This window comes from Microcebus murinus, chromosome 11 (genome assembly GCF_040939455.1).
Source record: "Microcebus murinus isolate Inina chromosome 11, M.murinus_Inina_mat1.0, whole genome shotgun sequence".
Classification (NCBI taxonomy): domain Eukaryota; kingdom Metazoa; phylum Chordata; class Mammalia; order Primates; family Cheirogaleidae; genus Microcebus; species Microcebus murinus.
In genome coordinates, this window is record NC_134114.1 from 31,795,830 (window position 1) to 31,823,164 (window position 27,335).

Below are 27,335 nucleotides of genomic sequence, written 5' to 3' on the forward strand. Positions count from 1 at the left end.
TTCATAAATTTTAAATTGCACACCATTCTGAGTAGCATAATGAAATTTCACTATAGCTACACTATATAGGGTCCCCGCCTATTAGGCACTGAGTAGCCATCAGGGTGATCAGATGAACTGTCGAGGTATCTCAGTGTTTGTTTTCAAGTCACCCTTATTTTACTTCATAATTCCCCAAAGTACAAGAGTAGCGATGCTGGCAATTCAGATATGCCAAAGAGAAGCCATAAAGTGCTTCCTTTAAGTGAAAAGGTGACTGTTCTTGACCTAATGAAAAAAGAAAAAACATTATACACTGAGGTTGTTAACCTCTGTGGCAAGAATGAATCTTCTGTCTGAGTCCGTTTTGCACTGCCATAAAGAATATACCTGAGGCTGGTAATTTATAAAGAAAAGAGGTTTATTTGGCTCACCGTTCTACAGACTATACAAGAAGCATCATGCCAGCATTTGCTTCTGGCAAGGGCTTCAGGAAGCTTCCATTCAAGGCAGAAGGTGAAGAGGGAGCAGGTATGCCAGATGGGGAGAAGCAAAGAACAGGAGGAAGAGATGCCAGACTCCTTTAAACAACCAGCTCTTGAGTAAACTAATAAAGGGAGAACTCTATCAAGGGGAGAGCACCAAGCCATTCATGAGGGATCCACTCTCATGACCCAAACACCTCCCACTAGGCCCCACAATCAACGGTAGGGATAAATTTCAACATGAGATTTGGAAGGGACAAACATCCAAACCTTTATCATCCTCTATCAGTGAAATTGTGAAGAAGGGAAAAGTTTGTGCTAGTTTTGCTATTGCACCTCAAACTGAAAAAGTTATAGCCACAGTGCATAACAAATGCTTAGTTAAGACAGAAAAGCCATTAAATTTGTGAATGGAAAACACGAAGAGAAACACGTTCCAATTGATGGCAATCAGGTTCAGTACCATCCACGATTTCAGGCATCCACTGGGGTCTTGGAACAAATCCCCCTCAAATAAGGGGGGAAGTACTGCAGTTCCAAGAAACAAAAGAAATCTTCCAAGAGCTGAGCACAGGATTGCAAGTAAACATCCCAGAAGGGATTAGCCCTTCCTAGACAAAATAACCAAATCTTGGGGAATGCTCATAATCAGCCAGAGTGGCCTATGTGTGTCCATTGACTCCTTTGGAGCTGCCTAAACAAAGAGGAAAGAGGGCAGAGCAGAGGGGCCACTGGCTTTTTACCTCTAGGTTTAAAGTCATTGGTGTAGAACCAGACCTTTTATTTAGAGTGAGGGACTGTTCACTGGACCCTCAAAAAGTAATTACAAGTATAGGTATTAATACATAGATATTATCACATTTATTAGCCTTCCACATGTAAGTGGAGCTGTCCCTGGAGTAATCTAAATCCTCACCCTTCTAGAACTATAAAGTCATCTTGTCATGAGGAAATGAGCATGACTAACGTAACACACCTACTCTTCTGTTGGCTCTGTGATTTAATAGATTGATATGTAGTTTATTACAAAACTTTTGATTCATACTGGCTTGTAACTCATGTGTCAAGTTCTCCAAATATCAGTGAAAGGCACATTCTCAATTTTTCCTATCTTTCTAATCAACTCATAACAAAGTATTAATTCAGCTGAGTGATCCTAAAGGAGGGTTTATATCATCAAGGCTAATAGTTACTATTTCATACCAAGGTAAGTGGTATCCCATGACAATAACTCTTATTGATTATTAAAAGAAAACAAAAATATATAACCAAGAACCCTAAGCTTTGGAAAGACTTCCAATTTTGGCAGATTGTTCCATAAAAAGAACCCTTTCTAAATGAGATAACAGTTATTACTTTTTTTAAAAAGGTAAAATAAAATCTTTTATTTTCCTTATTCTTAATTGATCTAATAGATAACTGTTTAAAATAATAGTAACAATGTACCCATAGCTTATGAATAAGTGAAATGAATGACAGCAATGTTTTACGGTACAGGAATGAGAAACTGGAAACTCTCTGTGATAAGGTACCTGTATTAGCCATGAAGCAGTATAGTGTTTTATTAGTTTTAATTGAATACAATCTATAATTATTATGAATTATAGATATTTATGGAGTACAGTATGATTTTGCTACATGGATACAATGTATAATGATCAAATGAGGATAATTAGCCTATCACCTGAAACATTTATCATTTGTGTTGAAAGCATGCAAAATTTTCTATCACTTTAAAAATATTCAGTAAGTTATTAACAACTATAGTCATCTACAATGCTATAATGCTTACTCCTTCTATCTAGCTGTAATTTTAAATTTGGTAATCAACCTCTCCCCATTTCCCTTCTCCCCTCCCCTTCCCAGCCTCTAGTAATAACTATTCTACTCTCTACTTCTATGAGACCAACTAGAAACAGCTGTTACTTCTAATTCCAAGTTCTGTCCACTTACCCAACAATTCAAACCACTGGTCATCAGTTCTCCAACAAAATATCTAAGTTTTCCTCATTTACCTGACTCTAATGGCCAAAACAAGGTTCTTATTCCTTTAAACCTCTAGGATTTAAACCCTCCAATGAAAAGAATCAACTACCAATGAGCATCTGTGAAGTACCTTATTTGTGTTCAATTAAGTAGGTTATCAGCACCTACTCTTCATCAATAATTTATATTGATCTGCAGCATTCCTTGTAAGCACAGAGCTATCTGGAAAACTCAAACCATTGATAATCAAAAGTATTTGTAGGGCCGGGCGCTGTGGCTCACGCCTGTAATCCTAGCTCTTGGGAGGCCGAGGCGGGCGGATTGCTCAAGGTCAGGAGTTCAAAACCAGCCTGAGCAAGAGCGAGACCCCGTCTCTACTATAAATAGAAAGAAATTAATTGGCCAACTGATATATATACATAAAATTAGCCGGGCATGGTGGCGCATGCCTGTAGTCCCAGCTACTCGGGAGGCTGAGGCAGAAGGATCACTCAAGCCCAGGAGTTTGAGGTTGCTGTGAGCTAGGCTGACGCCACGGCACTCACTCTAGCCTGGACAACAAAGTGAGACTCTGTCTCAAAAAAAAAAAAAAAAAAAGTATTTGTAGGCCGGGCGTGGTGGCTCACGCCTGTAATCCTAGCACTCTGGGAGGCTGAGGCGGTCGGATTGCTCAAGGTCAGGAGTTCAAAACCAGCCTGAGCAAGAGCAAGATCCTGTCTCTACTATAAATAGAAAGAAATTAATTGGCCAACTAATATATACAGAAAAAAAATTAGCCGGGCATGGTGGTGCATGCATGTAGTTCCAGCTACTTGGGAGGCTGAGGCAGCAGGATTGCTTGAGCCCAGGAGTTTGAGGTTGCTGTGAGCTAGGCTGATGCCATGGCACTCACTCTAACCTGGGCAACAAAGGGAGACTCTGCCTCAAAAAAAAAAAAAAAAAAAAGTATTTGTATTAAGTATAAAGTCAGAGTAAGGGGCACAGGATGTGTTTAAGAAAGATCACATTATTACAGACAAGTTACTTCTCTATATACAGATGAATTTCCTCTGTTAAACAAGGGAACTAGAGCAGATGATCTCTACAATCCCATCCAACTCCAACACACAGTGACTCTGACTCACAGGCTAATAAGCACAGTAGGGATACAAAACTATTGTAAGTAATATATGATCGGTATATAATATACATCCAAGAGAATATATAAAATTCAGTATATAAAGAAAGGCTAAAAGTCTCAGAAGCAACTTAGAAAGGGGTAAGATCAATGAAGATAGAAAAGTCCTGTAATTGCATAAGGCTACTTTATGTATGTGTAACTTGAGTTGAATCCTAAAAGATGGGAAGGATGCAGATAGGCAGGGAAGAGGAAGGAGAGTCTTCTAGATGGAAATAATAACAAACTCAGAAAAGGGAAAATGAGCACAAACACAGTATCACTTTTGTTTCCCAAATAGTCTGTGCTATTTATTCTAAATTGCATTTATAATAGGCTAAACTGCCGATTTGGTTATTTTTTTTAACATTTTTCAAGATCTTTAAAGGTTTTAATTGTTGAAAGACAGCTGATGATTTACCATTTTGTATACATAAAGATTTTTCCAACGGTTTAACCTTAAAACCTTTCCAAAGGGTTTCCCACGGCTAAACACGCCTTCATGCGCATCCATTCCATTATTAAAATGATGACGTCTTATTGACCATTTTGATATGTGATTCTACTCCCTTGAAGCACTATTATCCTACTAGCTACTTAAGATAGTAGGATCTACCTTCCACCAGCAATATTCTCATGATTAATGGTATTCCTTTAAATATCATCTAGAGCAATGTCATAACCACAAAAAGGACTTGAAACAAATTTCAAATTGATGTTCATCTTGCCTTATAAATTACAATCTATAATAATAAAGAACGAGCATCAATAAAATTTAAAATGCAAGATTCAATTTAAAAATATGTACTCTAATATTTTAAATTTAGAAAAATAAAAGCATGTCATTGAAGATATAGTCTTAATTCATACCTTTATACTGTGTAAGATAAAACAAGGCTACTTTATTTATTATGATTATGAAGGATGATACCAAAAATATTTGAATAAATGTAACTTCCACTCTTGACCTTGGTTAAATATTATCTTTTGGTGTTCACACATATTGCTCACACATATATGTAAATAAGGGAAAATATCATTTCATTAATAAATTCTATTTAAATATCAAGAACTACCATTTCTTTCAAGCCAGTTGTTTTAAAAATGCACACTTACCCTGCATTATTGCTGACTGCAGTTAGTCCTTTTACTCCAGTCTTTAGTAAAGCTCCTATAAGATTCTCTGGAATTCCACATAGCCCAAAACCTATCATAAGCCCAAAAGATAAATAATTTGTAAAGTGGGGAATAATGTTCTTTCAGAGAAACATGTGGTACTGTTTGCTAACAAAAAAGACAAAGTTATCAGATCTACTAAGCAAAATACACAGATATATATCAGCAACTCAAATGGTCACATAGCTTTACCCAAATGTTTTACACCAGACATCACTGTCTTTGAATTGTAAGTATAAAGCCAAGTGCACCAGTTTATATGGTCACACATTGCTCCTCTTGCACTTAACTACAAGTCTATTATTGTACTGCTTTATAACTCAATCTTTATAAAGTTACTTTTTCAAGCATGTTTTATATGTCTGAGTTGTATCTGAGTTTTATGTAGATTTTTGCAGACCTGTACACCCATGTCAGTACCTTCATTTTTTTTTTATGGTATGATTCCATTTATGTATAAAATATATCTCACAAAACTATGCATGAAAATGTGTTTGTGTCTGGAAGCGCAAACATCAAAGTAACATCAGTAACTGCTACTGGGAAGGGTCTAGATTGGGGTGGGGATAAGGGCAGAGGAGAAGAGAGTGAATTACCTTATATAGCTTACATATTTTCTTTTTTGTTGTTGTTTTTTTCATCTCATTCTTTTTTTACTCATTTATTTATTCATTCATTTATTTATTTCAGAATATTATGGGGGTACAAACATTTTGGATACATGTTATGACTTTGCCACACCCAAACCATGATTTGGGGTGTGCCTTTTCCCCCCTACAACACTTACCGCATCCATGAGTTGTGAGTTCACCCACCTGCAACCCCCTAATCCCTGGAGAATATTACTATCATGTGAGCACCACAGTGTTGATCAGTTAGTGCCAATTTGATGGTGAGTACATGTAGAGCCTATTCTTCTGTTCTTGTGATACCTTACTTTGGAGGATGGGCTCAAGCTCTATCCAGGAAAATATAAGAGGTGCTAGATCACCATCCTCAAATAATGTTGGTTTTAAAATAAACATTCAATAACTTAGTTGAATGAATAGAGAATAGCCCTAAAAATAAGTCTTGATCTCATTTTAAGAATTAGGCAGCAAGTTTAGTGAGTGTGAGGCAGTGGTTCTAAAAGACATTCCAAACAAAAAGCAGTAATAAAACTGGGGGTGGGTAGGAGACAACAGCTAGATGCCTGTAAGTTCTCTCTCATAAAGTAAGGAGTGATAGAAGTAGTAGGGCTAGGTATAAACTGATAAGATCAATGTAAACATTTTGAGTTAAACAGAACTCCCAAAGATCTAGGAATTTTTCAAAGCTACTGATTGATAAGCTATCACTACTTTGAAGCTTTAGTTTTTCAAAATAATAGAAAAAAAAACACAAAAAGAAAGAAAAGTAAAATATTAGTACTAAAGCCTTGTTGAACTTTCAGGAAGGAAACACCATAATAAAATAAAAGACAATATAACATGTAATAAACATAATGAACAGACTATAACAAATAACTAAATAATAAAATAATTGGCATTTTAAATCTACATAGCTTTATCACTGTAATTTCCCTGCTTCACTAAAAGCATAAGGACGTTACCAGAAAAATGGGAAACAATATTATTACTCACCACCAACCAGAATTGTTGCACCATTGGGAATGTCTTTTACAGCTTCCATTGGATCTGCATAAAATTTGGTATGGTGACGAGTACTGGTAGAAAAGTAGCAAACATATCCCTGAAACATTAATAAATACTTTTAAGTGAATAATCATTTGGAAATGCAGATTTACTTTATGTATATAGAAATTTATTCCGTTTTTATATGTACAATAATTTCATTGTCCCATTTTACATATACATTTTATGTTTTTAATTGATAAGGTAAAATTGTATATATTAATGGTGTACAACATGACATTTTGATATACGTACAATAGTCCCCCCTTATCCACAGTTTCACTTTCTGAGGTTTCAGTTACCCAGGGTGAGCATGGTATCATAAGATTCTGAGAGAGAAAGAGTGTACATTCACATCATTTTTATTATAGTATATTGTTATAACTGTTTTATTTTATGATTAGTTATTGCTTGTTAATCTCTTACTGAGCCTAATTTATAAATTAAACTGAAACACAGGTATACATGTGTAGGAAAAAACAGTATACATAGGGTATACAGTACTATCCACAGCTTCGGGCATCCACTGGGAGTCCCCCTCAGAAAAGGGGGGACTACTGTATACCTGGAATGGCTAACTCAAACTATTTAACATATGTGTTACCTCGTATAATTGTTTTGTGGTGAGAACATTTATAATCAACTCTCTTAGCAATTTTCAAGTATATAATATGTTGTTATTAATTGCAGTTAACATGATGCACAATAGATCTGGTACATAAACCAACATCTCTCCCACCCTCTAACCCCTGCCTTTGGTAACCGCCATTTTACATTTTGTTTCTATAATACTATCCCCTCTTTAAAAGACTGGAGCTTTAAACGGTTTATCCTTAAAAATAAGATGAACATACTCTAGCTACAGATTATCACTGCAGTCCCCTTGTGATCGATGTCCTCTATAACGTAAAGGAAAGCTCTAATTGTGTCATCTGTGGTCATCCTAAAGAATTAAAGTAGACAGTATATATACTAGGATTCAAATTCACTTGGCCAAGCTGGGCTGCCTAGCTGCTGTTGCTCCTCCCACCAAAGGAGATGCTGAGACCCACGAAGCATCAAGGTTTATGCGTTTGTAAAAAAGGAACAAACCATTATCTACAAGGAAGGCATGGCCAGCCTTACAACAGTTCACTATTAGGTCCCAAATAAGTCATCTAGTGAATATTCATGCTCGGTTATAAACTTCTTCCCTCTTTATACTTCATCCACAACATAGATAAGAGAAAATGAGAATGCAGATTATGTGGCAATCACTCACTGATACTCAGCATCACCTCTCCTTTATTCCCATTATATATTCAACCTAAAAAGAGAGGGAATGGGGAGAATAACATCTGAATCCTCATATATTGCCACCTTAACAAGCCCAGTTGTAAGCTCACACCACCAGCCTAATAGAGTCTCCCAGACAGGCACAATCTGAGGTCCAAGTAACAGCATAACAAGTACCTATCATTCTTTTCCTCTTCTAAAAATTCCTTTCATAAAAAGTGTCGACTAATACAAAAGATCATTTAAGGGAACTATACTGAAAAAAAGTCAAATGAGAGTTGCAAAGTTAGAGGTTAGACAGATGGCTTTCGCCCCTCTAAATGTCAACCTTGATCAAGGTCAGGTGAGGAGAGTGGAATAAGCTAGCTGCTAGCACATTGCCCAAACCCTAGGAAATAAGTCTAGGCAGAGACAGAAAGGAAAGGATGTGAGCTAAAAAGAACTTTCCTCTCTTTCCTACACCCAAGCAGCAAGCATTTGTTTGCTTCTGTTTCAAACACATACACACAAAAAATTTTTAGTCCTAGAAATTACAAGTTTGATAGCCTGAATAAATAGGCCAATAGGAAGATAGTAATGGATTCCAGGTCTCCTAGGGACAAAAGTGGGTGCTATTGCCCCATCTTGGTCCTGTCGAACCCTAATTCTCCATACCTGGGGTAGTGGAATACCCTATGAATCTGCCAATAAGAACTTAGTAGCGCACGAGCTGCAGCCCACAAGCCAAGTGACCTAGAATTCACAAGAGCAGTAAGACTCAGGTCATGCAGCTTTAACTGTCCAATCAAAATGGTTCTATGGTGACATTTGAACCATGAGGGAGGTTCCTACCCAGGCAATATAAAATAAGATGCAAACCATAGCCAACCCCTTTTTGTGACTTTCCTTTTGCTCTCCCTTTGCTATGACAATGGGTCTGGTTGTCATCTGTGGTGTATGTATCATGCTCTGTAAACCTGTATCTTGTTCTTGACCTTTAATCCTATTTTCCTTTCCTCAATAAACCACATTTTCATGCTTGCCTAACTTTGGGTCTGGTCACTCTTCAGCCATTAGCACACCAAGCACTGACATTTCAAACTAAAACCTGACACATTGTCTGTAAAATAAAGTTGAGAATATCACCTAGAAAAAAAAAATAGAAAAATACAGATATGTAATACAACCAACTCATTTTCCAGGTCAAGTTTCTGAAGCTTAGGAAGATCTTGGAATTTATCCAATTTAACTGTGTTAAATCACAGTTAACACAGTTAACAATTTAACTGTGTTATAAAGCAAGACCAGAGCCAAGATTTTGGCCCTCTATCTCAAGGTCTTTCCATCACAATAGGGTCTTCTCCATGTTTTCTGAAAGCCCTATCATATTATATTTCTATTTTATTATTTATATACAACAGATCATTCCGAGCATCCTATTTTTTCATGTATAACACTGCTGTCATTTTTCTTCACCTAAGAGTAAAGAGTCAGGGCCTTAGCAGGAAGAGGAAAAAAATTAAAGAGTTTGTCTATACCTAAACAGTCTGGGGGGTGAGGTCATCCTGAACTACTTCTCCATAGACTGAAAAACACAAATCCCATAAAGAGGAAGTTAAAATAAAATTCATTTCCCCTATATACTCATAGAGACCTTTTAGATTCACAAAGAACAAAAGCAAATAACCATAGACTTGTCAGAAATTCCATTCCTTTGTTTCATATGATAATTAGTGCTTTCATTGAAAACACTCTGAAATTACTGAGGAGCTTGCCCTACTCTCCCCAGAAAATACACCTCAGAAGTGTTTTTTAAAAGCCCAGTTTCGATGCGGAGAGAGAGGAACCCTCCTACACTGCTGGTGGGACTGCAAACTAGTTCAACCTCTGTGGAAAGCAATATGGAGATACCTTAAAGCAATACAGTGGATCTACCATTTGATCCAGCAATCCCATTGCTGGGCATCTACCCAAAAGATCCAATGACACTCTACAAAAAAGACACCTGCACTCGAATGTTTATAGCAGCACAATTCATAATTGCAAGGCTGTGGAAACAGCCCAAGTGCCCATCAATCCAAGAATGGATTAATAAAATGTGGTATATGTATACCATGGAGTACTATTCAGCTCTAAGAAACAATGGTGACATAGCACATCTTATATTTTCCTGGTTAGAGCTGGAACCCATACTACTAAGTGAAGTATCCCAAGAATGGAAAAACAAACACCACATTTGCTTACCAGCAAACTGGTATTAACTGAGCAGCACCTAAGTGGACACATAGGTACTACAGTAATTGGGTATTGGGCAGGTGGGAGGGGGGCGGGGGGCGGGTATATACATACATAATGAGTGAGATGTGCACCATCTAGGGGATGGTCATGCTGGAAGCTCAGACTTGTAGGGGGAGGGGGGAAAGGGCATTTTTTTAAACCTTAAAAGTTGTACCCCCATAATATATCAAAAGAAAAAAAAAAAAAAAAAGCCCAGTTCACCCAGACACCCAGATAACCAAAAGTTAAAAGCAGTAAGAGTGACCATGTTTTCCAGGCACTGTGAAAAGGGCTCAAGATAATAAAGAATTTGCAGATAATAAAGAACTCTTTTTTTTTCATTATCTATACATTCAGTTAATATTTGTTGATGTTTGTTTCTGTTATAGACATGTGATATCTATAATATTTACTGAGAAATCAACTTTTACTGTGACAGATTTTATCCCAAGAAAATTTTGGGAAATACTGTGGCATAATAGCCTATACTTTTGGGGTCAAAAATACCCTTGTTTCAAATTCCAGCTCAGCCACAATTGTATGAACTTGAGAAAATTACTTAACCACTGCATCTTTTGGGGGGGATGGGAGGAAGGACTTGATTTTAAGTTTACAAAAAGAAATGATAATTGTTTCCCAAGTATGTAGTAAAGATTAAATAATGATATATACAAAAGCTCTGTGCCTGGACTAAAAAGATACCCAGGGGGTGTCAGCTTCCTTTGGTGAATGCAACCTTTTCTCCCTTCCCCACCAGGAAATAAGATCAACTTGTCAATTTACTGGAATTTGTTTTAATTTTTAATCTCCCACTCTGCCCTACACATACATCACTGATTCTATAAAGAATTTTTTAAATATGATCCATAGTGTAGCAAATTGAGCCAAGTGGTCTTTCCCAAGGGCTTTCAAAAAACAAGACCAAAAAACAAACAAACAAACAAAAAAAAACCCACCAGGCACCAGGTCTTAGCTTTCAGATTACTTTAACATGTTTATTTTATCTGCAATCAAATTTGCCAGTCTGGGTATACAGAGACCACTAGGCAAACCAACAGTATGAATACAGGCAGTGGGGCAAAGAGGAAACAGGATGTCTGAGACTAGCTTGTGCCACTGGGGATCTTCAAGGCCCAAAGCCCTGAGAGCTGCTTAGAGCTTTTGGGTTTGTTCTCTTAACTGACTTCCTCCCTGCCCACATTCTCTGTCTCTGGCAGTCAAGGAATATCCCTGTCACTGCCAACACCTTCTAAATTTAGGCAGCTGGGAGGAAAGAAAAGTGTCTCTGATACATCTACTTTGTTTTCTGGATAACTGAATTCAAAGAGGAGCTTTAAGCTGCTCATTAATTGACCTCTATCTTCTAATGTATTTTATATACTAGCACAATGATGTGAAAAAACAGGGGCACCAGATACTATCAAAATAAGTAATAAATAACCTTCAGGTTTGCAGAGATTACCTAAAGAAATGAAATAATTAATAAACAACTTCAACATCTATTTATTCTGGGGATAACTTTTTCACTCAGATCTTCCTTTATATTCACATAAAGGAAGTGTTTTGTTCTCCACTTTCCTATCTGCAGCAGAATTCCATTTTATTGTTGCTACTAGTTTCTGCTTTATAATAGGGGAAGTGAAATGATAATGATTGAGTACTGAACTCAAAATTCTTACAGTGCAGCTTTTTCTACTTAATCTATTTCTCCTTTAAAAATACTCTCCACCTTCACCATATCCTCTCCTTCAAATGCTTACACTTAACTTCTGAAGTCTTATTCCACAGTTGAACCTAAATTTTATCTCAGGACTTCCTAATTCATAATTTCCTTCCTTTCTAACGACTCCGACCATTATTACTTCTTTTTCCTGTCATTCAACACTGCAGAATTAATGGAAATGCACTTCTTTTTGAGAATCTTTCAGTGAAAATCCAAAAAGAATACTGCTTTTTAAAAAAATTTTTTGATAGATTTTATCTTAATGATACAGAACTGCACCCAGGTGCTATTTACTTTGTCATCTTACAGTTAAATAAATCATGAACACAGAAAGGTCAATATTGCCCACTTCAGCATCAGAGTTTGATAAACACAAGTAGGAAGGAAAAGCCATATGAAGAAAGGTGAAGAGATTCATATAGAAGGAAAAGGCAGTAATATGCAGGTGGATACGCATGCTTACATACCTGCAAGAGTTAGTAATGTGTGTTGAAATGCTTTAGCAGCAGTGGACCAATATCTACCAAAGCTGGAATATTCATCTTGAACTAAACACTGCCCATTATACACTTGTGACATAATAAATCTCAAGGGGCTCACAGAAAGTTACTGACACTAGACAATTCTCTAAGGCAGTGGTGTGCTTTGCTTAAGAGAACATACATATTCTACTCCATGCTGGAGGGATACTCAGTACTCTAAAGGAACATGGGTAAAGGAGTAATTAATTCTGCCTGGTGTATCAGAAAGTTTGAGGAGTTTCATTCATTCTGCCTGGTGTATCAGAAAGTTTGCCATGAATTAAAATACTTATCTGGATGAGGATTACAGACAGGGGAGCTGCATGAGTAAAGATACAGAGATATGAAGTCTGTGTGTGGTCACGGATGTGTGAGATCAGGTCTCATGGAGAGAAGTTCTTGAAGATCAGGCAGGAGAGACAGAATGGGGCAGTTTGTTAAAGGCTTTGGAGTTTCAACTTCATCCTTCAATGAGGAAAGGACAGCAAAGCTTTTGAAACAGAGAGATGACACAACTCTCAGAAGCAAGCTTGAATCAGGAAAGTACAGGGGAACTCATTCTTTTCTTCCTTCACACACTTGTTCAAAAATTACTTTTTTGTACCAACTATTCTAAATACTGGGGATACTGAGTTAAAACAATTTTTTTTAAAGCCATGGGCATAGTCCCTGCTATGACATAACTTACAGTGTGGCAAGAATAATAGTCAATGAATAATTACAAAAATTTTAAAAAATCATAATATTCAATTGGGGAGCTGTTAGGAAGAGTGCCAGGGAAAGAGCAGAAAAGAGGGCCAGGCAGAGCACTAAGGAAGACTTCAGAAAGAGGTACACACATGACACTTGCTGATCAACTGGAAGTGCAGAAAAGAGAGGATGGTTCCCAGATTTCCAGCTTGTACACTGGGTGGATACTGGTACTGTTAAACAAAAAAATAAGAACAAAACAAGGAAAGAAAAATCCACTTTATAGCCAATTCATTTTGGGCCAGAAAGAGCCTTAAGTGCTGAGTGGCATTCAGGTGAAGGTGACCGGTTAAGTTGCCCAGAAGTTGTACCGGAAGGACTGCAACTCAGGAGAATCCAGGTTGGAGAGAGATTTGGAAAAAGATTCTTTCAAGGAAAAAGTGCATAACATGTTAATGGTAACTGAGGAAAAAAGATAACTTCAGATAATCTATTCTAAGTCCATGCCAGTAGCTCTGAAACTGTAGTCCTCAGACCAGCTGCATCATCATCTGAAACTTATTAATGCAAAGTATGGGGCCCCACTCAGGACTTACTAAATTAGAAACTCTGGGAGTAGGCATTGCAATGTGTTTATAAAGTCTCCAGCTAAGTCTGACGCACACCCAAGTCTGAAAGCTTGCCTATCCTAAATATTTTTTTAAATAACTATCTCATTTTACCTGTTAGTTATATTTAGCAGAAAAACCTCCCGGGGTTACTGCTTGTTTGCCTGCAGAGTCCTCTCATCCAGACAATAACGTGTGTTGAATATCTAATCCATGCAAAGTGTGATGTGGGAGTAGACAGAGACTAAAGCATACAATACGGTGCCTGCCAACAAGAAACTTTGACCTGATTGAGAAGATAATGTACACATTTGAAAAGTTAAACAAGGACACAAGTAGTACAGTTCAACATGAGTAACAGGTGAGAATTTAAGTGCTAAGTAAACAATACGGACAAGTGCCATGAGCTAGGGGAACATTGGAAAGCAGGAATTAGAGCTACAATAAACCTGGAAGGCCAAAGTTAGAACTCTGGTATGAACGAACTTTCAATAAGATCAAAAACCCCTAATTCATAGCGCGTCCCTCTAAAAAGGTTTTCTGAGCTTCAGAAAAACTTTAATGATATACTCAAGGTGAGAAAGACTAAAAGTAAATTCCAGTTGGGCAAATAAGTAACTGCCAAAAGAGGGAATGTGAACGACCTGGGCCCAAGGGTATTGCTGTGCTCTGGTATGCATCAGCTTCAGCACTAGGAGTGATCTGACTGAAGGTCAAGTTCTCTTTTAATGTGCTTTATACTAATATATCCAAAGCTATCTGCAATTAGCAAAATGCTTCCTAAGCAGCATTGAAGAGTAAACTGGTCCAGTTCTGAATCATTCATTCCCTAGCACTTATGCAGGAGCTCAGCGGTAAGTGTTCTCAGCTCTTCAGGGATTGGATGCAGGAAAAAAAAAGAGCAGTGGGGCCGGCCGGAGTTCTCCCTAAGTATGCATGACACACTGTAAAGCTCAGAACTATTGTTCAATACCAAGGAAGAGGCTCACTCGATTACTCGGACGGCCGGGGTAAAGACTCGGTTCTCTGGCCCAGTACTCAGTTCCTAGAACTGCCGACAGGAACCCCGCCAGAGTGTGACCTTACCGACAGTGCGTAGGACAAAAAGACACATCAACCAGCAATCCACCGGGAGAGTGCCTCCGTCCGGATGCCACTTGGTGGAGAGGTGGGGGTAGGGCTGAACAGGATTTTCAAAAGGCTTGAAAGACCCTAACCCGGAGCCGAGAATCCTCAAGAGAAGGGGCATCCGCTAACGAACCATGGACCGCAAGCCAACCATAGACAGACCTCGACTGGCTTCCCAGCCTGGCCAGCAAAACGCCCGGGCGAGCGCTCCCGTCTGCGGTGAGGGGAGGATGGGGAGCGGCTTTCCGCCCCCGCCGCGACCGCCTCCCGCCCCCTGGGCGGTGAACGCGCCAAGCAGTGGCTCCTCGCCCCAGATTCTGGGCCTCTATAAGCACCTAGGCCCCTCCCCCCAGGTTCCCCATAGAGGGTGAGGGGCGCAAACCTGCCCTCTGCCGCCTTCACCCCGTCCCCACCGAAAGCCGGCGCCCTCCCCCCGCCCCGGCAGCCAGACACCCTTCCCTTGGGAGGCGCTGCAAGGACTGGAGGCTGCCGGCTCCATGGAGACGCTGGCGAGCCCGAAAGGCGCAGCAAAGGCGTCCTCCCGCCCCTTCTCAGCCTCTCCGCGCGCTTCTTTGCGGCGTCTCGTCCCATCCGGGAAGGCGGTCATCCGAAGGGGTGGTTAAACCGGGAAGGCGTCGGCGCACCTCCGTGCCCCGGGCACCGCGCCACGGATGCCAGATCCCAGGCTGGCAAGGATGGGTATGGGCACAAGAGAAAACGCGGACAACACTCGGGGTTTCGTCCGCCTTCTTACCACGCGTGGCCTTCCTCTTCTCCCGCACCTTACCTTGGACCAAGAGCCCCCGCAGCCGCGGACGGAGGCGCAGAGCCGGAGCCTGGCGGAGAGGAGCTTGAGAGCCGCCATCTTCGGAAGCCGGGTGCGAGAGGACGCGGCGGGCTGGGGCGCGCGTCTGAGCCTGTCAGTGCGCCCTGCCCTGGACGCCGCGAGTCTCTGAGCCGGGAAGGCGCGCCGGGGGCGGGCTGGAGGCTCGACCGTGCGTCGGTGACGTCCTCGGGGCCTCGTGCGCTGCGCGCCCGCCACCCACTGGCATCTGCTAGTTTATAAATAAGTGAAGCTGGGAGGGGCCCGCGGGGGCGAGTGGAGGTTCTTTGGGCAGCCTGGGCGAGTCGTCTAGGTTCCCAGCCCCGAGGCTCTGGTCGCTCTCCCGGATCTCTGCATGCGCTTGCAGCCCCAGCCCCCAGGCCAATGGGGCTAAAGTATCCGTCTTCCCCTAGGGCGCCAAGAAGTTTTGGCCTAGGGTTCAGAGCCCAGAGGGTCTCCCTCGGGGCTTGTTGCTTTTCCAAGTCATAGTGTGGCAAGTTTGTGGACTGCCTCGGGGCATCTCCTCAAGACCCTCTGCTTTTCTTACAGCGCTCTCATTTCTAACATTTCTCAGCCCATTCCTCCCCGCACCACCACTTGGCCTAGGCTTATGTAGAGAGAGTTTGCTGTGAGAACCTACCATGAGCTATCTGCCAGGAGGTGTGACCAGCCAGGCCTGCAGAGGGACAAGATTAGCACTGGACCTCTGTGACCAAAGTTTAGCCCACCTCCCACTTCTTCCCTATCATCCGTGCATGCGTGTTCAGAATCTTTCTGACGCTGGAAACCCAGCAAACCAAGAGATTGTTCAGCAGATGTGAACATAAAGGTGTATATCCCTTTGACCTTAGGCAAGGTACATAACTTTGGAAAGCCTCAGTGTCCTCATCTGCAAGTTAGGATTGCTTATAATGTTCAAAACTGTCAAAAGATTTATGTTTATATGAGATAAATCATGCAAACCTTATGAGCACTCAGTAAATGTTAGGCACTGTTGTAAATTTGTTCCAGTTGCAGTGGTGGATTGGCATGGCTTATATATACTCTCCAAGCCTTATCTTTTGTCCAATCTTTGAGAACATGAGCCAAGTCGGATTTCTTCAGAACCATCCAGACCAGGTGGAAGCTCAGTAACATTTTATTTTATTAAGTCCTGAGAATGTGGCTGTTAGTTTTGAACTAAAGCAAAGCAAACAAGAAAATTAAATGAGATTTTCGCTTCTTTAGCAAATACACTAAGGCAATAAACAGCACAGTTTAAAGTCTGTCCATGAAAGCATTTGCCCTTTTATGGTATTCTTTTAACTCTGAACTCTTTCTCTTTCCCTGTGAATATTATAATTTTAGTCAAAATCAATGAGGGAATAAAATACCAAGTTATACTATCCAATTACATAGGAGAAATTATTTCAACACATTTTAAGAAGTTGGATTGAGGAGAAACTCAAGTTTTAGAACTAAAGTCCCATAACTAGTGCTAATTCAGCATATAGCAGCTGGTGTACTGCACCTTACAGAATGTGAAAAAGCAAACATTCCTATTGGATCCGATTTTCCACTTTTGCCCTTGTCCCTCTTCTACAGAGCACATGAAATGGAAAAATTGCATTGGCAACTTTGTCAATGGTCACATGATTCATTCTTGGCTGGTCTCACTCTCTTGCTCCTGGCTGAGGAAGACAGACATTTTAAGTCTTGTGTTCTGTGTGACTAAGTCTGTCATGAAAAAATCAGCCTCATTACTGTATGGCCAAACACACTGTAATGTATTTTTGATGACTATGACCATTTTATACTTTTAAAACAATGTATGAATATCTTCAACTTGAACAAATTACAAAAAAAGTTCATGTATACAGATTTCCCTTCTAGTTCCACAAAGCCATTTCAATTTTAATCTGTATGTAAAATTCTTCTTTTAATTATCTCAACTTTTCTGAACAAGTAAGAACATTTCCCTGTTGCTTTGAAGGGCAGTTTGTGTCAAATGTATCATACTCTGGAGACTTTTCCTTTTGAAATCTTATAAAGCTTAACTTCCATATTGTTAAAACCTGGGAGAATTGAATTTAAAGCCTTAATTTTTTTTGTAGAGACATGGTTTTGCTGTGTTGCTCAGGCTGGTTTCAAACTCCTGGCCTCAAGTGATCCTTTGCCTCAATTTCCCAAAGTGCTGGCATTATGGATCTGTCCATAAAAGCATTTGCCCTTTTATGGTATTCTTTTAACTCTGAACTCTTTCTTAAGCCACAGTGCCTGTCCTAAATTCAAAACATTTAAACAAAAGGTCTGATTCCAGACAAGCAATGGGGAAAGTTTATTTTGTATTGTTATGACTTACATGTGTATGTGTGTATATGTGTATAGTCATGTGCCACATAACCATGTTTTGCTCAACAATGGGCTGCATGCATGATAATGATCCTATAAATATAATAACATAATTTTACTATAGCTTTTCTATGTTTAGGTGTTCAGATACACAAATATTTACCATTGTGTTCTAAATTGCCTACAATTTTTAGTACAGTAATATACTGTACAGGTTTATATTAATAGCTTAGGAGCAGTAGGCCATGCCATATAGCCTAGGTATATAGTAGGCTATGCCATCTAAGTTTGTATAAGTATACCCTATTATATTCACACAGTGATGAAAACACCTAATAATCACATTTCTCAGAATCTCCATCATTAAACAACACATGAGTGTATGTTTGGCACCTTTTTGTCAGATAAATGCAGATAATGTGTCAGAGTTGATTAGATTGTAAATCATCATTCTCTGAGGGATTTCATTTTAATTCTCGTAAAATATCATGCATTGGCATCTCTCATTATTAAAAGAAAAGACATCCTGCCCTCGCAGATGACAGTGTACTTTTCCCGGTTGATAATGAGGGACATTTGAAGACTTGTTTCGCAAATGTTGTTCGACTGGCTTAACTAGTAATAAGAATTTTTAATTAGGTCATTTGTGTAACCATAAAATGCATGCATGCTTCATTTCATAACAATCATCCTTTAATATATGAAGAACAAATTCCTTCAGATGATTTTCCTCTGGTAGGTTTGAAAAACATAAATCTGAAAGTTTACATAAATCTGTAAATCTATTGTTTTGTAATCTATTGTTTTTGTAATGTTTTAATTTGTCACTTTTAAAGCTTATTTTCATAGAGCCTTTGAAGCATTCCCTTGTATTAATAAATATGTATTTAATATTTGTTCAATAAATAGATAAAAAATAAATTGAATTTTTCTTAAAATGTAGTTTTCTCAGGAAAAAAAATAATAAAATACATGCATGAAACAGAGAAAGCTCAACTCCTGGAATGAAAATGAAAATTACGCTAAGGTACTGAGGAAACCTGAAGAAACAAAACACACCAGAATGATCTTGTATACATTCAAGCCTGATCATGTTACTTCTGCTTAAAACCTTTTAGTGGTTTCTCCCATTGACTTTGAGATCCAAAGTCCACAATTCATAACATGGCATAGAAGGGGATCATCTCTCCTAGTGTTCCTCTTCCCCACACATCTTTTTTCTATTCCAAACTGTATGTGCTTCTTGATTTTTACATGATGAATTTGCACAATCTCAGATCAATTGTTGATAGAAAGTTGATACATGGATTATGTAGCCATGCTGCTATGGTTCAAATTTCAGCTCTGCTATTCTCTAGTTATGTGGCCTCCTGTGATGCAAAGAAGAGCTTGCAGAATACCAAGATATAAGCTGATATCTAGATCAGTAGCTGTACTATTCAGGTGTAAAAAGAGTATACCTTGTGAATTTATGTATTTTCTCAAATGCTTCCTTAATCTGTTCTTGCTGCTATAATAAAATACCTTGGACTGGGTAAGTTATAAGCAGAAATGTATTTCTCACAGTTATGGAGGCTAGAAAGTACAAGATCAAGACACCAGCAGATTACATGTGCTAAAATTAAATTGGCCTAAAGTTGCCTCCATATTTTGAATACCTACATATTGAACTCCAAAACCTAACTTAATATGTAAACAAACTGCAGCCTAACTTAAGTGTATATTCTTGTAACACTGGTAACAAGATAATTGAGTCTCAGCCAATTACAGACTGCCAACTGATCAGACCATGTCCATATAAGGCAAATGCCAAGCTATAACCAATCAAGCTGTTTCTATAAATCATTTCCATTTTCTGTCTATAAATAATGCCTGGCTACATTGCTGGGTGGAGCTGTCTGAACTTCTACTAGTTCAGAGTGATGCTCAATTCATGAATAATTCTTTGCTCAAATAAACTCCGCTAAGTTTAATTTGTCTAAAGTTTTTCTTTTAACAGATGTCTCTGAGGACCTGTTTCTTATAGATGGTGCCTTCTCTACATCCTCCCATGGCAGAAGATGTAGAAGGGATAACAGCTCCCTCACACCTATTTCATAAGGGCACTAATATCATTCATGATACTGTTGTCAAATCACAAGGAGGTTTCAATCTAGGTCTAGTTCCTCGTCACACAAAGATCCAATTATTGAGACAATGAAGAATGCCAAGGAAGAAAGGAATTTTTTAATATGATAGATGTGTGGAAAATGGGAGAAGCTGCCTCAAATCCATCTCTCTGACTAACGGAGATCATGGGCTTTTAAAGGGGAGGCCATGCACCTCGGGAAAGATTGTGGTGTAACTAAAAAGGGGCTAAGTGCATTGGGGGAAGTTTGTAGGGGATGGTGAATCTTGTCAGGATTCACCAGGGGGCTTTAGAATATCAGCTCCTTTGTGTTGCAGAAAATCCACCGTTTCTAGGAAACATCTCAAAAGGTCAAGTAGGTAAGGGAGAGGATTATACAGAGGTCACGAAATTTGTTCATTGGGGGGCTGATTACAAGGCTTTCACCCTCATGACTTAATTACCTCCCAAATCCCTACATCTTAATACTTTCAGTGGTAATTAACTTTCAATATTTGAATTTTAGAGGGCACACATTCAAACTATAGCAATGCTTTCTATATTTTCATAAACTGGAAAACATCAGGCAAGATTAGAACCCTAGATTATATGTTATTTAAAGCTGCTTTTGCTTTATACCTCCCTCTTTCTGAGATATCTTCAAATCTGACCCCAACTCTCCATTTTCACCCATTCTGTACTAGTTCAGGGCCTTAGTTTCAATTTCTCTTATCTCGATTATTACAGTTCCTTTATAAATAAACTTCCATTCTCCCTCAAATTTAACCACTATTAAAATTATTATTTAAAATACATATCTGGTCTTCTCATATCTTTTCCTAAAATAGTTCAAGAAATCCTTCAAAGCTACAACTTAAAGGCCAGCATCCAATTATAGCCAAGATTTTAATTTAGCCTCAACAAACCATCTAATCTCCACAAACAGTATATTTTGAAATTAAATTATATTATATTATATGTTAACTGTTCTATCAACTATAACAAAGAAGTACATACTCAGTTATGATATATATCTCTGGTTTAACATATTAAAGATTATTAGATTGTACAGTTGGAGACAGGCCTTCAAATAAAGTTTTTCTGTTATCTCAATTCCCATATTTGAACTTATAAAATATGTTATTGATAAACAGGGTTGTAGCTCCCTACTTATCTTTTTATCATTTAGACCTCTACATGTTGACTCACTTACATTTGTATAAGTATATAATACTTGGATGCCCTGGTCAAACACATGTGCTGCCTAGCTTTATTTCTTATCACAGCATAGTTATTGTTCAAAAAGAGCATGATGACGTTAATGCTATATAGATAGTTGTAGAGGTTATTTTCAATTTTGGCTATATCTTGTTTAACATTCATATATGTGAACAAGAAGCGATTGATACTATTGGTGATTGATTATTGAAGCAAACATTTTCCTGCTACTTTTCTTTCAAGCTTCTGATCTGCTTTAATTGAAGCATATACTCTTGGTCAAGCTGCAGTATGAATTAAAATTTTCTTAGTATTGTGCAGCCAAGGAAGACAAAAGTAAGCAAAGCAACAGCTATAACCCCATGGTTGCAAATTTTTTTATTTATCAGAAGAATTTTATTATTCTGACTAATTCCATTTGTAACAGAAAATTATTTCACAAATGAAATGAGAAAATACATTTAAACTATAAAGTACCACTTTTATGTATCTTATAGGTTAGGGTTCTAAATAAAATTTTATTTGAAAGGATGACCCTTAATAAATATGTTTGAAAATTGTGCTTTAATTAACTTACACTACTTTCTGCTCCCTGCATATACCAAGGACCTTCTGACAGGGAGTCTTTGCTCATGTCTTTTTTTTTTCCATGTCAGCTGAGCAAAATCCTACCTCATCTTTCAAAACTATGATCAAATGTCACTCCTCTGTGGACCTTGATAGAGTCCCCAAACTCCATCTCCTAAAGAACCATTTTCTTTTACTCTTTGCTCTCAGAGCCTTTTGTGACCTAATTTGAGCTTATCAAGAATGTGCTTTTTAAGGGAGGAGGAATAAAGTGGGAATGGTTAATGGGTACAAAAATATAGTTGGATAGATAAAATGAACAATATTTGCTAGCACAACAAAGTGACTATAATCAACAATAATTTAGGATATACCTTAAAATAACTAAAAGAGTGGAATTGGAATGTTCCTAACACACACAAAAAAATGTTAAATGCCTGAGGTGATGGGTACCCCAATTACCCTGATTTGGTTAACTCACATTATATGCTTATATCAAAATATCACATGTACCCTATAAAAATATACAACTATTATGTACCCATAATAATTAAAAATTTAAAATTAAAAGAAAGAATCTGCTTGTTCATTTTTGTATCCACAATGCCCCAGGATTACTGCTAAGCATAGAGCAGTTTAACATATGTCCATTGTGTTGACTTGATTTGAGTTGCCTGTTTTGTTGCCCTAACACAAGCCATGAACTTTAATCTTTGTCTCTCAGCTCAACTCTTTAGATTGAATACTTTCTCTCTAATCATGATGTGATAGTAATAATTATTTACATTTGGATTCTCTTTTATAGGTTGCTTTGTGCTTACCACCATCGCTTACCCTTTCTTCTCCAGGGTAGTTCCTGTATCCAGCCTCATGCTCACCAGTCTCCCCAGCCAACCTCTCCCCACAGATAACTTGTCATTAAAGGACATGAAGAAAATAGTCACATATTTACTGGTTTACAAATTATTTTATATGTCCTTATTTTCTTCCGAATAGCCCCTCTGTTTCTTTCATTATTATTTTCTGCTCTTCTTGAAAATATTCAATTTGACCAAGTATTTTTCACAATAAAATAACCCAAACCAAGTATAATTATTTTTGGCAACACTATACCACTGGTTATGCTCCAAGACAACCAGTAATGCCTGTAATAATGTAGTTCGAAAAATACTGCCAAGAGATTGTGACACCCTGGGTCAGAATACAAGTCAAGGTCACTTATAAATAAGCAACACTGGAAAATGACTTATTACATTGTAGTGCATCATCTTGAAAGGCTGAATATAAGTAGATATTTTAAGTTATGTTTGGAAATATTTAGGATAAGTATAAAAGACAGAAGTCAAATTGTATTAAGTAATTATCACAACCATGTGTTATGTATGTTTTCATAAGAAATGAAAATGAACATCTAAAATGAGGGGAAAAAATCAACATGATTGTAAGGTTTCAGTTTGAAATGTTGATTCTTGGTACACTCATGGCCAAAGAATGACCAGATGCACCAAAATGTGTCTTGTTTTATAGTGCCTGGATTGGGACCTCCCTAGTGGTTCAGAAGTCACCACTGAACCAAGTCGACTGGACAGTTGGGAGTTGCAGGACCTGTCATACTACATATATGGGTTGTTCTTGGTCAATTTCTGGATTCTATGGCATCTATGGTGCTTGGTCCCTGGGCTAGAGAGTCCTCTGCATTCTTTTGCAGCTGGTGTGCTAAGTTATGATTGGCTGTTTCATAGGGTATTCCCTTATCCCCCAGGTATGGCAGTAGTCAGGGTGGAATTAGGGTGGGGCAGGACCAAGATGGGGGCAACAGCACTCACTTTCATCCCTAGGAGACCCAGACCAATCCCTCGCAATCTACCTAACACAGCCACTTTGGAAAACAGTCCACAAATAATTAAACATAGAATTGCCATATGACACAATTCAACTAGTAGGTTTATACCCAAGAAAATGAAGACATATGTTTACACAAAAACATGTACAGAAATGTTTATAGCTGCATTATTCATAATAACCAAAGGTGGAAACAACCCAAATGCCCATCAACTGATAACCAGGTAAACAAAATGTGGTATATCCAAAAATAGAATCTTATTCAGCCATAAAAAGAAATGCCGTGTTGATACACACTACAAAGTAGATGAAACTTGAAAACATAGTGAGAAAAGCCAGGCACAAATGACCATAATATTATATGATTTCATTTATATGAAATACAGCACAAATATAGACCATTTCCATTATTGCAGAAAGTTCTATTAGACAGCACTGGTCTATCTGTTAGTAATGGAAAGGCTGATTATCTTTTAATCATTAATAGTTTCTAATAATTAAATCTTGTAAGAGCTGGCATTAGAATTTAGATTTTTTTTTTTTTTTTTTTTTTTTTTTTAGACAGAGTCTCACTTTGTTGCCCAGGCTAGAGTGAGTGCCATGTGAGTGCCATGGCGTCAGCCTAACTCACAGCAACTTCAAACTCCTGGGCTCAAGCAATCCTCCTGACTCAGCCTCCTGAGTAGCTGAGACTACAGGCATGCACCACCATGCCCAGCTAATTTTTTCTATATATATTAGTTGGCCAATTAATTTCTTTCTATTTATAGTAGGGACGGGGTCTCACTCTTGCTCAGGCTGGTCTCAGACTCCTGACCTTGAGCAATCCACCCGCCTCAGCCTCCCAGAGTGCTAGGATTACAGGCGTGAGCCACTACGCCTGGCCTAGAATTTAGATTCTTAGGCAAGAATCTAGGATGTAGGTCTCTCAGTACTGATTAGAGATAGATCCATATACTTTAAAAGGCAACTGAGGAGATAAGTTTATTAGTTTTCTATTGCTGCATTGACAAATTACCACACCTTTAATAGCTCAAAGCAACACAACTTTGTCATCTTATGGTTCTGTAGAAGTCCAGCATAAGGCTCATTGAACTAAAATTAAAATATTGGGCTTCTCTGAGAAAACACCAAATGACAGATGCAACCAATGCTGCAGAAGGGCCCCAAAGCACCTGGGTGGCCTAGAATAGGAGACCTCATCTTCCAGGGAGGCTTCTGCAGCAGCACTTAAGCCAGGTCTCAAAGCTTGTGGAAGAACCAAAGACAAGGAGTAGATTCCCATCACCAAGCTGTGCTGCCTGGTCAAAGATATAAAGACCAAGTCTCTGGAGGGGAAATATCTCTCGTCCCTACCCATCAAATAGTCTGAGATCATCAACTTTTTCCTGGGGATGTTCCTCAAGGACAAGGTTTTGAAGCTTTTGCCCATGCGAAAGCAGACCCGAGCTGGCTAGCAGGCCAGGATCAAGGTGTTTGTCACCATCTGGGACATGTCTGGGTGTTAAACACTTCAAGAAAGTAGCCACTGCCATCAGTGAGGCCATCATCCTGGTCAAGCACACTATAGTCCCCATGCAGCAAGGCTACTGGGGGAATAAGACTAGCAAGCCCCACACCACCCATTGCAAGGTAACAGACAACTGGGGCTCTATGCTGGTCCTCCTCATCCCCACCACCCAAGAGGCTGCTGATAACAGCCAGTATCGCCAACTGCTATACTTTAGGCAGGGACTGCACTACCACTCCAGGCAACTTTGCCAAGGCCACCCTTGATGTCATCTTGAAGACCTACAACTATCTTACCCTGAACTCTAGAAAGAGACTGTATCTTGTTGGGAAATAGGCTAAGAGGCGTTAGAAGTTTCAGGGGTTTTGCAAGTCTTTGCCTTAAAGGAATCTGTGGACATGTTAGTTCACAAAATAGAAGCTTGTCCAACAAGGGGTGCATTTTCAGAGAATGTTTGCAAAGCAACATTTCTTCTCTTACTGCCGGTCATCGCCTTGAACTTTTTTGCAAAGCAAAAGCTCGGTTTGGACACTTGGCAGAGAAGCTGATTAAAATGCCTGCCCAACAGATAATGTGTGGCTGAAACTATCCTAAATTCAAGGCTATTCCTACTTCATTCCTAACTACATGTCTCTGTGTTTAAAAAAGTAAATTAGAGTAATACATAGACTTAAAGTTCTCATTTTATACATTTTATCTGTAATTTGTATGCTCAACTAGGTCTATTTCTAACTTAGAGCTTATCATGCTTATCTTAAAAAAATTGTGTAACCATCTATTCTTATAGACAAAATGAGGTAAGTTTCCCCTAAACCTCAAAAAATAAACTATATACATAATTCTCTAACAAAAAACAACTATTTACTATACCAATAAATACTAACACAAGACTTCACTCGGGGTCTCAGCCGGCAAAAAGCTGATGACCTCCTGACTCCCCCATCTATTAAACTACTCTTTGTCTATGTCTCAATCATTTCTCTGTCTATTTCATCTCTGTATTTCCTATTATTTCCATATCCCTTGCGACAATCCTGCCTTGGGACCTGTTTACGCTGGGAGGGTGGCCAACTCCCAGCAGTATCTCCCTATCAAGAATTCACTGACCATCTTGTGAAGACTTACACCAGAGTGTACATGCAGGGGACCCAGGCTATCCAGCTATGACCACTACACTAATGTTTTCATACAAGAAAAATAATTTGATGTATGCCTTTTTAAAAAATGCTGGTATTGCCACATTCCTTCTGAAGTGTGGTAGGCTAAATAATGGTCTCTAAGATATCTAGGTCCTATGCCCTAAGACCTATGAATGTTACTTTAAATGGCAAAAGCAACACTGCAGATATTAAGTTAAGGATTTTAAGATGGGGATAGTATCCAGAATAATCAGGAACAGGAGGCAGTAAGTATAAACTATACTTCTGCAAAGTTTGGATGTTAAAACTTACACACAGAATGGAAAAGAGCCAGAGAAGAACCCAGGATCAAGGGATGAGAGAGACTTGGAAATTTTTAAAGTGCATTCACTAATTTAATATAAATATTAATAAATAAATTAATAGTTAATAATTTAATAAATATGTGTCTACTATGTGTAAGAGAGTGATAAATGTAAGGGATGCAATCATTCACAAGGTATTTATCCTGCCCTCAAGGACCTTACTGTCTGAGGAGAAGGTACCAGAGAAAATGGACTAAGATCTGTCAGGCAGCATGAAGGATCCAGCTCAATCTATAGTAACACCAGTCTGCTTGGCAATGAGGTGGTTGTGCCACAGAGTTTACCACCTGAATGGCAGGGAAGAGGAACATTGATTAAAGATTGGTTTGGTTTTGTAGGTTGAAAGTATAGGGAACTGAGAGTGCTTGTTTAAGAACTCAATTATGTCACTCAAGCTACAAATTTTAGGGGGGAAAGGCCAGACGTGAGCTAAAAAGATTGGGAGAAAATGTTGCCAAAGGGTTCTCTAGAACAAAGATCTCCTATGGTGTGAGATCATGAGGGAACTGTAAAGGGTATATGGGAGGCAGTCAGAGATTAAGTTTTGAAGTTCAAGATTTCTGAGGTCCACAGCATGGTTTGCTGGTCCACCAGGATTTTGGACTATCCTGGGATTATGGAAGCATTGAGGGTGAAGATAAATGACATAAAGCAAGATTCAATGTCTTTACTGGATTTGAAAGAAGGATACAGAAGTTAGTAGGACTGAAGAGAGATATGGTTAGAGAGCTTGACTTCAGAGCATATGAACTATGGATTAATAGTCAGGTGTACACT

At 38.7% G+C, this 27,335-nt stretch overlaps 1 protein-coding gene across 1 annotated transcript in view; it reads right to left on the reverse strand.

Moving 5' to 3' along the window:
* The window catches only part of OXCT1 (3-oxoacid CoA-transferase 1), a 132,883-nt gene extending 117,245 nt beyond the window's left edge, over positions 1-15,638 (reverse strand). The window contains exons 1-3 of the mRNA XM_076007993.1: positions 15,444-15,638; positions 6,405-6,513; positions 4,723-4,813 (exon numbers count right to left, since the gene is read on the reverse strand). Of these exons, the coding sequence (XP_075864108.1) occupies positions 4,723-4,813; positions 6,405-6,513; positions 15,444-15,521 (278 nt within the window). The 5' untranslated portion in view covers positions 15,522-15,638. The remainder of the gene's footprint in view (positions 1-4,722; positions 4,814-6,404; positions 6,514-15,443) is intronic.
* Between the last annotated feature and the right edge of the window lie 11,697 nt (positions 15,639-27,335).